We start from the raw sequence: 12,000 nt of genomic DNA on the forward strand, positions 1-12,000 counted from the left end.
TCACCGTTATCACCTTTAACACCTTTATCACTTTTAACACCTTTATCATCGTTATCACCTTTAACACCTCTAACACCTCTAACACCTTTATCCCCTTTAACACCTTAATCACCTCTAACACCTTTATCCCCTTTAACACCTTTATCACCTCTAACACCTTTATCCCCTTTAACACCTTAATCACCTCTAACACCTTTATCCCCTTTAACACCTTTATCACCTCTAACACCTTTAACACCTTTATCACCTCTAACACCTTTAACACCTTTATCACCTCTAACACCTCTAACACCTTTATCACCTCTAACACCTCTAACACCTTTATCCCCTTTATCACCTCTAACACCTCTAACACCTTTATCCCCTTTAACACCTTTATCCCCTTTATCACCTCTAACACCTCTAACACCTTTATCCCCTTTAACACCTTTATCACCTCTAACACCTCTAACACCTTTATCCCCTTTATCACCTCTAACACCTCTAACACCTTTATCCCCTTTATCACCTCTAACACCTCTAACACTTTTAACACCTTTATCACCTCTAACACCTTTATCACCTTTAACTAATATTAAAGGCTTTTATTTTAATAAAATAATATCAGATTCTTGGAAGTATAGCAGCTTTTTATCTTTGTTAACCAATTTATCTTCAAATAAATGCAAAACTTTATAAACACAACTTTTGTTTTGTATTTCTATTCTTATCTTAAATATATTCTTTTCACTGTGCACTGAAAACCAAATAAATAAAAATATTTTTCTCTTTGTTTCATCATTTAAAAGAGAAAGTTTGTTCGAAAAATGTATTAATTTAAGCAGGCTTTCAGAAATAGTGAAGCCACAACTCCATAAACCTTAATAACATATTTATTTAGTTAACTGGTAAATTATACATTAGTTTACATAATTTCTACATATAAACGTATTTTTAACAATAACATGCAACTTGTTGTTATATTATGACATATGATTTCTTCAATTTCTTCAATTTTAAATAATAAAAATAAATCAGAAAATTCTGATTTTAATTTTTACATTCGATTCCCCATTTTTTCTTGATCCTTTAGTTGTTTCTTGTTTAACGATTATTCAATAACAATATATATATATTTAAAGATAGTAAAATGGGATTAACTGTAGAAAATATAAATATAACATTTGAACTATTACTTTGTATGTGTAGGGTTTGAGGTTTTCTTCAGTGTTTATAATATAAATATGAATATATAGTGTAATGAGCGCTCGTGTTGAATAACGCTCCGGTCTATTTGCAGCCTGCAGTTTAAATTAGCAGCGAGACTCAGATGATGAACGATGTTTAAGTTTCCATCTTCAAGGAACCTGCTTGTGTTGAACTGTGCGTGTAATGAATGATGATGGGATTTATAAAACAAGGGAAGCAGATGTTTAATAATTCATATTTAATGAGAGCTTGGGATTATTACTGGAAACCAACGTTTGATGTCTGAAAGCTGGTTAAACCTTTAAAGAGATGAATAATGTTGGAGCAACTTTAGTCTATTATTAATGTGACTGACAGGGACGATACATGTTATCTTTAAATAAAGTGCTACCGGTGCAGTTTATAAAGGACAGCCGGAGATAATCAGCTCCTGTTTGGACTTTCAGGAAATAAAAACACATAATACAACAATTTAATACAAGCGTACAAACTACCAATAAAACAAACAATATACAGTTATATTCTCTGTACATTTCCCAACATAAATGTGTTTAAAAACTTTTTGCTAAGATGAAAATTCAGATTTAAACATTTGGAACAATATTACAAACGCAAGAACAATATTACAGTTGCATCTTCAGTCACCAGCAGATTTGTAAACAACTATAAACAAGTACCACATATACAATTCATACAATTAATACAAACAAAGTTGTTAAATGAAAACCATATGTGCATGTGTTGCCATCTTCCCGTAGAGTGAAGAAGAAATGCTGAATCTTTTATTTAAGTATATTTTGTTGGCCGAGAAAAGAAGAACATTTTATAATTCAGAAGCCTGTTAATAATAAACAGGAAGCTCAGATTTGATGCACTGTTGGAGTTTAATGTAACTAGGAGTTTATTAAACGTTGTTTAGTTTTCTAATTTGTTACATAAATAAATATCTGAGCAAAAAACAAAATTCACATGTGGAGTTCCTCAAGGCTACGTTCTCGGTCCTCTTTTATTTCTGATCTACATGCTCAGAGTATAAAAAAAACACCAAAATATGTTAATTATGCACAGATTTACTGAACAAATATAACACTGAAATAATACTTTTTGGTGCCAAAGAAGAATGATGAAAAGTCAGTAACTAGTTTCAATTTAGTTTCTATTTATTTTATCCTTTTCAAATAAGATTTATGTATTTTTCATATTGCCTTATGTTTCTTCTTTTCTAACTTTTTTTATGTCCACACTGACACACTGAATTGTTGTTGCTTGAAACTTATACTACACTTCTGCACTAGTACGTCAGTCAAATTCAAAGACATTTATCTAAAAAGGAATATTTAGACATATATGCTTTTACTTCAGCGGGGATTTAAAAACGTCTTCCTGCTCTGCTAACAAACAGCAGAATCCATTATGTAAGAATATATAGTTAAACATGTGTTCACCAGTGAAACCAGTCTGTAGAGGTGAGCATCCCGAGTTAATCCCCTCGTTGTTCTTCAGGTGATCGCTCCAGAGGAGATCGTGGATCCTAACGTGGATGAGCACTCGGTTATGACATACCTGTCTCAGTTCCCCAAATCTAAACTGAAGCCCGGCGCCCCACTGAGGGCGAAGACGCTGCACCCGAAGAGGGCCAAAGCCTTTGGGCCAGGTGAGGAAAAAGCACAGCACCAAAGTCCATTCAAAAACCGATCAATTTAAATCGGCTTTTATTAGCTTCAAGTGAAAAAACAGCTGTTTCCATTTTTCTCTGTGAGAGTTTTAAAAATAAAAGATCTGACCAGAAACATGACGATACCTCCAGGAACGAGCTTTGGGATTTTATTGGGACATAATGGGAAATAATTTGTCCAATTAAACAAACAATTAAAAAAAATCATAATTGTAAATCTGTTTACAATTGTTTTTATATGTTAAAAGGTCAATAAAGAGGTCGACACTGTAAACGTAAATAATGAGTAGCAAAGGGAGTAAACCAGTTGAAGGGCCACAGGGGCCCATTGTTGATCTCATGCTTTCAAAATATGGCTCTGATAGTTTAAAACATTTACAAGAATGGTGTGCCAATGTTATTTTATACTATTTTAATTCTTCTATTTTTATAATGGTACTTCAGACTCATTTACATCTACACTGTGATTATTGTGCTGTAAATGCTCTTATTTGTACTAATTGTTATGTTTTTGCTGTGAAGCACTTTGGGCTGCAATTCTTGTATGAAAGGTGCTATACAAATAAAGATTATTATTATTATTATTACAGTAAATATTAAATATATCGTGACTATTTGAAGTTGGAATTAATTTGCAAACTTTTCTTGTCATTTTGAAACACATGAATTGAGTTTCACTGAAACAGAAATGTCTCTCTGAGATCTGAAGACTTTAAATAACTTTGAGTCATTAATTGAATGACTTACTGCCGTCAGCGCCTTCATCAGATGTTATTTAACTTCCTGTGGTGCTCACAGGTCTGGAGCCTCGAGGTAACGTCGTCCTGAAGCCTGCAGAGTTCCTGGTGGAGACTGTGGAGGCCGGCCTGGGGGAGGTTCTGGTGTATGTGGAGGATCCCGAGGGACACACGGAGGAGGTGGGACTCTACACTCATTTTATATTTACTCAAACACAACACAGTGAAACACTCTGAAAGTTGACGTGTTTCTGTGTCCGTCAGGCCCGAGTCATCCCCAACAACGACAAGAACAGAAGCTACTCGGTGGTCTACCTGCCCAAAGTGGAGGGGCTTCATAAAGTAAGAAACATGTTTATATATACATACAGCTGTCGGAGCATTCAACTACATCCCATGTTCTTCTTCAGCGAAGGGAGAAATTCTTCGTCCACTAACACTGGTACCATTTCCACTAACACTGGTACCATTTCTTTTACCTGTCGAGGGACGCGCCTCCACTGTGTTCTGCTTGCTTTTCTCTGCTGTAACCTGTTTTCTCTGCTGTAACCTGTTTTCTTTGCTGTAACCTGTTTTCTCTGCTGTAACCTGTGTGTTCTGCAGCTGAAGCATCTCTGCAGTCTAGTCATTTGTTTGTAAAAACATCACACTGTTTTCCTGACCATCCTGCCTGCTCTTCGTGGCTCGAGGGTGTCCCTGTGGTTTATCGCTAACACGGAAGCTGCCCGTCACAGTGCATTGTCTGTGCCCACCGGCTAACCTACTGCTAGGTCCGGGTCCCCCCGCCTGGGTGTAGCCTGCAGTCCGTGGCTACAGCTAACTCAATCACTCTGCCCGGCTGGTTCCGTAGCTTCCTCGTCATTACATGGACTATAGAACTGCTGGATTGCACTGTCACTGACCCCTCTCCACCACCATTGGGATCATCAAACTTTTCATATGGACTGCTCTGTGTTTCACCGTCACAAGCATCTCCCCGCCGCTGAAATATTCTGTAACGGAGCTGCTGTCTCTCCGATCCCACTACATGACCCCGCCAGCTCCGCTTTCCCATCGTGACATCCTCTAACGACCCAGATATGTACATCGTGGATCACGTCGGAACTTTCATTACGCCAAACACAGCAGCAACACAAACATTCGCTCTTTCTGGTCCACTGAGCCCCGCCCCCCTCGCACCGCCACCTGTACTGTATATCACAGTGTGCTACTGACCCTTTAAAAGGCGGTCACCTATGCACCACTGGACTGTTTAAAACTGGCTCTTTTCAATATAAGATCTGTCACCAGCAAGGCCTTACTGGTTCATAAGTTTATTATTGACAAAAACCTTGACTTCTTGTGCCTCACTGAGACTTGGCAACAGCCAAATGACTTCTCCCACCTTAATGAAGCTGTCCCACCTGGCTTCACCTTCTTCAGTAAACCCTGTGCTACGGGGAGAGGGGGGATCTTGCTGTGCTCTATCGTGAGACCATTACAGTCAATACTATCACTGTACCCCATCATTCCTCTTTTGAATGCCTAGCTGTGAAACTCACTGGCTCTACAGACCTCCTAAAACCTCTGCTGTTTTTTCTCACTGAACTATCAGAACTTTTAACATCTGTTTGTGCGATGTCCCCCACTGTCGTCCTTGTGGGGGACTTTAACATCCATATCGACGACCCTTCCAGTACTCTTGCCAATGACTTCACCTCACTTCTTGAATGTCTAACCCTAACCCTACTCAGCATGTCAACTTCCCAACGCATAACAAAGATCACATACTGGATTTAATCTGCTGCAATGGTCTTACTCCCTCTAACCTCACTGTTGCAGAGTTCCCCATCTCTGACCATAAAGTTGTATCCTTTAAGGTCAACGCCCCCTATCCACCATAAAAAAGCAACGGACCATCTCCTTCAGAAACATTAAACATATCAACCCCACGGATCTCACCACCCTCATTAACTCCTCTCCCAGTCCTCCCCCATCCTTCTCCCCTGCTGTACTGGTGAGTCACTACAATGACTGTCTCTCCTCTTCCCTGGATGCTCTGGCCCCCCTCAACTCGCACAGTCTCCTTTGTTCACACCGCTCCCTGGTTCACCTTCAGACCTTCGACAACTAAAAACCACTGGTCATCCACTCGAGCGGCTGTGCAAAAGGACTGGACTCTCAGTGCACATCCAACTTTACACTGAACACCTACACCTCTACAAGAACGCTCTCTCCACCACAAAATCCTCCTACTACTCCAACCTCATCAACACTGGTAAAAATAACACTAGAACCCTCTTCTCAATAGTCAGCCACCTGCTTCAGCCAGCTACAACTCTCCCGCCAGATGTCTCCACCGACCACTGCAATGACTTCCTGCAATTCTTTGACACCAAAATCAACACCATCCATCATCAGCTGGCCTCATCCTGTACTTCCCCAAGTGATCCACCCTGGATGGCTACCACAAGCCAACCATTCACCAGCACCCTCTCCAACTTCTCACTAGCAACAGAATCGACCATCTGCAAGCTCATCCTTAAATCCAAACCCACTACCTGTCAGCTCGACCCCCTCCCCACTATCCTCATCAAAGCCTGTCTGCCTTCCATCACCCCCATGATTACAAGAATAATTAACTCCTCCCTCACCACTGGATCTGTACCCCCCTCCCTCAAAACAGCTGCAATTACGCCCATTCTCAAAAAGCCTGGTGCTGACCTAAACCATTACCGGCCCATCTCCAAAACCCTTGAGCGAGTCGTTGCTGCTCAACTTCAGCTGCACCTCGACACAAACAACCTCCATGAACCTTTTCAATCTGGTTTCTGCCGCAACCACAGTACTGAAACAGCCCTGGTCAAACTCACCAACGACCTCCTCCGTGCAGCGGACTCTGGACTGCTCACCATCCTTATCCTCCTTGACCTCACCGCTGCCTTTGACACCATCTCCCACCAGACACTCATCCAGCGCCTGGCTGACATTGGGATCTCTGGTGTAGCACTTTCCTGGTTTTCATCTTATCTCTACAACAGACAACAATATGTGCAACTGAGCAACCACAGGTCCAGGTGTTCTGCTGTTTCACGGGGTGTCCCCCAGGGGTCAGTACTGGATCCACTATTGTTCATTATCTACCTCCTTCCCCTTGGCACAATCCTCCGCCACCACAATGTCCACTTTCACTGTTATGCCGATGACACTCAGGTCTACATTTCTACAAAACCCACCACTGCTCTCCCGCCCACATCCCTCACCACCTGCCTACAAGACGTTCGGAGCTGGATGACCAGGAACTCCTTGAAACTCAATGGAGACAAAACCGAGGCCCTTCTCATCGGCTCCAAAAGCACTTTATCCAAAACACAAACTTCCACTGCCCCAAACTTCATCATCGATATCTTCTCCGTACCACTCTCCAGTCAAGTCAAGAGCCTTGGTGTCACTCTGGACAGCACCCTCTCCTTTGTACCCCACATAAAGAACATCACCCGCACTGCTTTTTTCCACCTGCGCAAGATCTCTAGACTCTGCCCGTCCCTGTCCCAATCCAGTACAGAAGTCTTGGTCCACGCTTTTGTGACATCACGGATCGACTACTGTAATGCTGTTCTCTCTGGCCTTCCAACCAAACTGCTCAACTGACTTCAAATCATCCAAAACGCCGCTGCCCGGATCACGACCCGCACCAAATCCTCTGAACACATCACCCCCATTCTCTTGAAACTTCACTGGCTCCCTGTTCAATCCCGGATCAACTACAAAAACATCCTGCTCACCTACAAAGCCCTTCACAAACTCGCCCCCACCTACCTAAGTGACCTCCTTCACGAGTAGACCCCCTCCCGCTCCCTCCGCTCATCCTCAGCTGGTCTACTGACAATCCCCACATCACGTCTCATCACCATGGGTGCCAGGGCCTTCAGCTGCACTGCTCCCAAGCTCTGGAACCCCATCCCTCCACACATCCGACAATCCGAAACTGTTACAACATTCAAGTCCCAACTCAAAACTCACCTGTTCAAACTGGCCTACTCTCTGTAGTATCAATCATCCTGTATCCCCCTTTTCTCTTTATTTCTTTCTTCCTGTGTCTCAACCATATCTCTGGTATTGTCTGATATTAGTTGATTTGACAGATCTGTAAAAGTGAGTTTCTCCAAAAGGATCCTGAACGAGCGCGACATTAAACTTGTGTTTAACAGAAATCTGCTCACAAGGTTCTTGGAAAAAACATCAAAAATGACATTTTTGGGCGTCAACGGATCTGCTTCAGGTGTCATCAGGTGACACAAGCCTGGAAATCTGGTCATGTGATATCAGTCCAATCTGTTCAATCAGCTCTGCAGACTTAATGGAATAAAACAAGAAAAGAAAGAAACTTATTTCCTGGTTTAGTTCCTGTGGCCGCCACACAAGAAGAAGAGATGGAAATTTTAATAAAGAATCTTGAACATTTTAAACTACAATCACAACGTGTTGTCTGGATAACCGGGACCCGTATGTTTGTGAAGAAACCACACGTTTCGAGGCAAACATGTCTCCTTCTGGTGATCTCTTCGTACAAACGTAGTGAAATGCTGACCGACCTGCGTGTTCCTGTTCCTCCAGGTGAAGGTACTGTTTGCTGGGCAGGACATCGACAGAAGTCCCTTCATGGTGAACATCTCGAAGGCGATGGGCGACCCCAACAGAGTTCAGGCCCGCGGGCCGGGACTGCAGCAGGCGGGGAACGTCGCCAACAAACCGACTTACTTTGACATTTACACTGCAGGTAATTTTTGTCTTTAAATTTAAAAACCTACGGCGATTGTAGGTGAAAATAATAATAATACAGAGACAGGAGGTTGATTGTTATTTTTCTTGAACCTACAATGACCCTAATATCCTACAAACCTTTCATTTGTTTGCATCTTTTTCTGATATTTTCCTGGGGATGTAAAAGCATTTTAACTTCCAGGTCACCAACAGTTCAGTCGTCTGAATCTTGTCAGTGAGTGTCTCACTGTTTTCTCAGTGTTTGAACATCTTTCTGTCTGTCTGTCCTCCAGGGGCGGGTGCTGGAGACGTAGGTGTCATCATTGTGGATTCAAACGGTCGCAGGGATACAGTGGAGATTGTGTTGGAGAACAAAGGCGACAGTATTTTCCGCTGCACTTATGTCCCCGTCCTGGAGGGACCTCACACCGTCTATGTGACCTTTGCTGGGCAGCAGATTCCTAGAAGCCCTTTCACCGTCCACATCTCAGAGGGTATGTTTTACACCAGAGGGGGTGTCTGTTCCTTCAAACGTTTACAACAGAAGCCATGGTGTTGTTATGATCAATGTCCCTTTAACCAGAATGTGACAGTGAGTCTAATGCTTGTGTTTCTAATCAGAGTGTCACCTTGAAATCTGACGGACTAAAAGTTTTTGGTTTCCAGTTGAAGAAATCTGCAGTTCAGTCTGGGTCCTGGTCTGATGGGTTTTATTGGCTGAAGCTGTGCCCTGATTTTGGGCTGCGGTGTGTTAACTGTGACTTGAAACTTTACTTATGATGTGACTTGGAACTTGCTACCTAGATTTGGGACCTGCCTGTCTCAACTTAGGACTGGACCCTGAACCTGTTTGTCTCGACTTGGGACTTTGTACGTTTTTGACTTGGGATTTTTTCTGACTGAAAATAATCTTTCCAGCCTTGATTTGGGACTTGTTTGTGTTGACTTGGGAATTGCCTATCTGGACTTGGGCCTTTACTGAACCTGTCTGTCTTGACTTGACTTAAAAATTGACTTGAGACTTGCTATCTTGATAGAGGATTTGCATGTCTTGATTTAGGATGGAACATGGATCTTAATGCCTTTATTAAGGACATTGGACCTGGACCTGCCAGTCTTTATCAAAGCGTAATGACTTGAGACTTGCTGTCTTTATTTGGGAATTGAGCCATACCTTGTTTGTCATGATTTAGACAACAACTTTCAAATCTTGGAGCTTGACTCGGGGATTTCCAAGGATTTACTTTCTCAACCTTTGACTTGAGCCTGGACTTGTTTCAGTTCCGACCTGACTTGAGACTTGTCTTTGACTTGGGTCTTAATTTAGGACTTTGGACTTGTATTCTTGACTTGTTAGTTGCCTTAACTTGAAGGGTTAGAGAATTGAACTTGATCCACTCTCTGCCTGCTGGTCCGACCATGTACTGGTCTGGAGATTTTGGAGGTCTCTGTCTCTCTGCCTGTGTACAAATGTCACATCACTGTTGTTCCCTCCTTCAGTTTCACAGAGCGCCCCGCCTCCCGGGTCTCCGGTGCAGATTGTACCTCACTCCGCTCGCACCACACCCCCAGACAAGACACGGAGAGCCCCCCCTCCAACGCCGCCCAAACACAGGCGACCAAGTTAGTACAGGCTGGTGGCGGGGGTGTGACTGGAGCCTGCCTGCGCTAGCCTGGTTTCCTTCCACCTGGTTTCCTTCCACCTCAACTCAACCCCCCCTGCACAGGCTTTACAGCATGTGCAGCTTCCCCCTGAGCAGCTTTTTCTTCTTCTACACAAATGAGTGAATGTGTGGAGTCCTCGCTGGAGGCCAACTGTTTATCTTCCTCAGTTTACCTGTTTCAATGTCCTGTACATGAGTTTTTAGGGTCCAAGAATCTCATTCGACTTGATTAGGGCTGAACATTAATTACAATATGGACAAGTGCAAAATCCAAATCTCAGGAGGCGCAATATATATTATAATATATAAAGATGTTTTCATGTTTTATGACAAAAAAAAAGTATTGTACAAAAAAAGACAAACTTGTCAAATGTTAAATGTTAAACACAAGCAGCCGAACAAGAACTGTTTACATATATTATATATTTACAAACAGTACAGTGTTTTTATTTATTCTTCAATTTTATTCTCTAAACCAATTTTATTTGGCAGAAAATTAGCAAAACATGAATATTTTGTCTGTGTTTAATAAACTCTGTAATCAAAGTAACTAACACTAATGTGAACAACAGAGTTTATAAAACTGCAAAAACTAACATATCAAATAAAAAATACAAATAATACAGAATTTAAATAGTAGAACTAGTGCCTCACATGCTTTTAATGAGAGTGAATGTGCACATAGATGTTTTTACAAACATTGGCCTTCATCATCATCATCATTATCATTATCATTATTATTATTATTATTATTATTATACTAATCCTCTCCTGCTCTTCTAACTGACTCCAAGAACCCTCCTCTTTCTCACACTGTTGCATTCTGTTTATATTTAAGAAACTGTTGATGAAAACTTCTTCTGTAGTTTCACAGGGATTCTCCGTTTTATAAAACACAAAACTATTCGTTCATTTTATTCTGGTCAAAACAATCTGTACGCCTGTAAACTCTCAACCAAGAGCTGGAGAACACGAGTGAGTTATTTGTTCTCTCGGTTCGACTACGGGATGGTTTATGACGAGAAAACAACTTCACAGGATGAATATGGAGAACTGGAGAATGAAAAGTCAAGACATGCATGTGTAATTAATGTCTTTTTAAATGAATGTCATCTCTAACAGTAATCTGAACTTTAACGTTTCCAGCTGAACTCAGTTGTTCAAACTGGTTCGGGATCAGTTTGTCTCCAGATAATTAAATAAAATAATCCACACCAACGTTTATTCGGACATATTTATAAATGTTTCTTTGTTGTTTCTTTGTTTTCCCTGTTGAGGTCCGGACCCTGCAGCTCCTTCTGAATCTGTTTCTTCTTCATCTTTGCTGCTTTTCTCTTTCAGCCTCAAACCGCTTCTCTCAGTACTGATCAGCTGACTAACACAGATATATTCTGTGTGTGTGTGTGTGTGTGTGTGTGTGTGTGTGTGTGTGTGTGTGTTCTAGGTTTCACTATGTTCAGTTAAGTCAGCTACAGTAGCTAGTTATCTATGGGTTAGAGTTTAGTTACTGCTAGTTTGTTGAGTTTAACTTCTAATATAAGTCAGTGTTTGAACTCGAAACAGTGTTAGAGTCAGTGTGGAAAGATGGTCACTTAATAATGATAATAATAATAACTTTATTTATATAGCACCTTTAAAAACAGAGTTTACAAAGTGTTTTGACAGATGCAGGATATTCACAGACAATATAATAACAGGAAGCCAAAAACAAGACAAAATAAATTCTGAACAAATATTAAGAATAAAGTTTTGGTTAGTTTTCTTATAATTTAACATCATATCCCCATTTAACAGCGTCCCATGTCTGATTACAGCCTGTAACCCGAACACCTGCAGAGCGTCCGGCCGAGGTCTACAGCCAAAGGGGCTGAGGGTGAAAGAAATCGCCGATTTTAAAGTTCACACGAAAGGAGCCGGCAGCGGAGAGCACAAAGTCACCGTGAAGGGACCAAGTAAGACATGATAAATCTGTTATTTAGCTTGAAATGCACCT

The 12,000-nt window shown here is 41.4% G+C and overlaps 1 protein-coding gene across 1 annotated transcript in view; it reads left to right on the plus strand.

Moving 5' to 3' along the window:
- Nucleotides 1-12,000, plus strand: part of LOC115004545 (filamin-C-like) — a 39,659-nt gene that overhangs the window by 1,263 nt on the left and 26,396 nt on the right. The window contains exons 3-9 of the mRNA XM_029426192.1: nt 2,692-2,842; nt 3,662-3,780; nt 3,865-3,942; nt 8,197-8,359; nt 8,637-8,837; nt 9,844-9,966; nt 11,822-11,959. Of these exons, the coding sequence (XP_029282052.1) occupies nt 2,692-2,842; nt 3,662-3,780; nt 3,865-3,942; nt 8,197-8,359; nt 8,637-8,837; nt 9,844-9,966; nt 11,822-11,959 (973 nt within the window). The remainder of the gene's footprint in view (nt 1-2,691; nt 2,843-3,661; nt 3,781-3,864; nt 3,943-8,196; nt 8,360-8,636; nt 8,838-9,843; nt 9,967-11,821; nt 11,960-12,000) is intronic.

Source organism: Cottoperca gobio, unplaced genomic scaffold (assembly GCF_900634415.1).
Source record: "Cottoperca gobio unplaced genomic scaffold, fCotGob3.1 fCotGob3_128arrow_ctg1, whole genome shotgun sequence".
NCBI classification, from domain to species: Eukaryota; Metazoa; Chordata; class Actinopteri; order Perciformes; family Bovichtidae; genus Cottoperca; species Cottoperca gobio.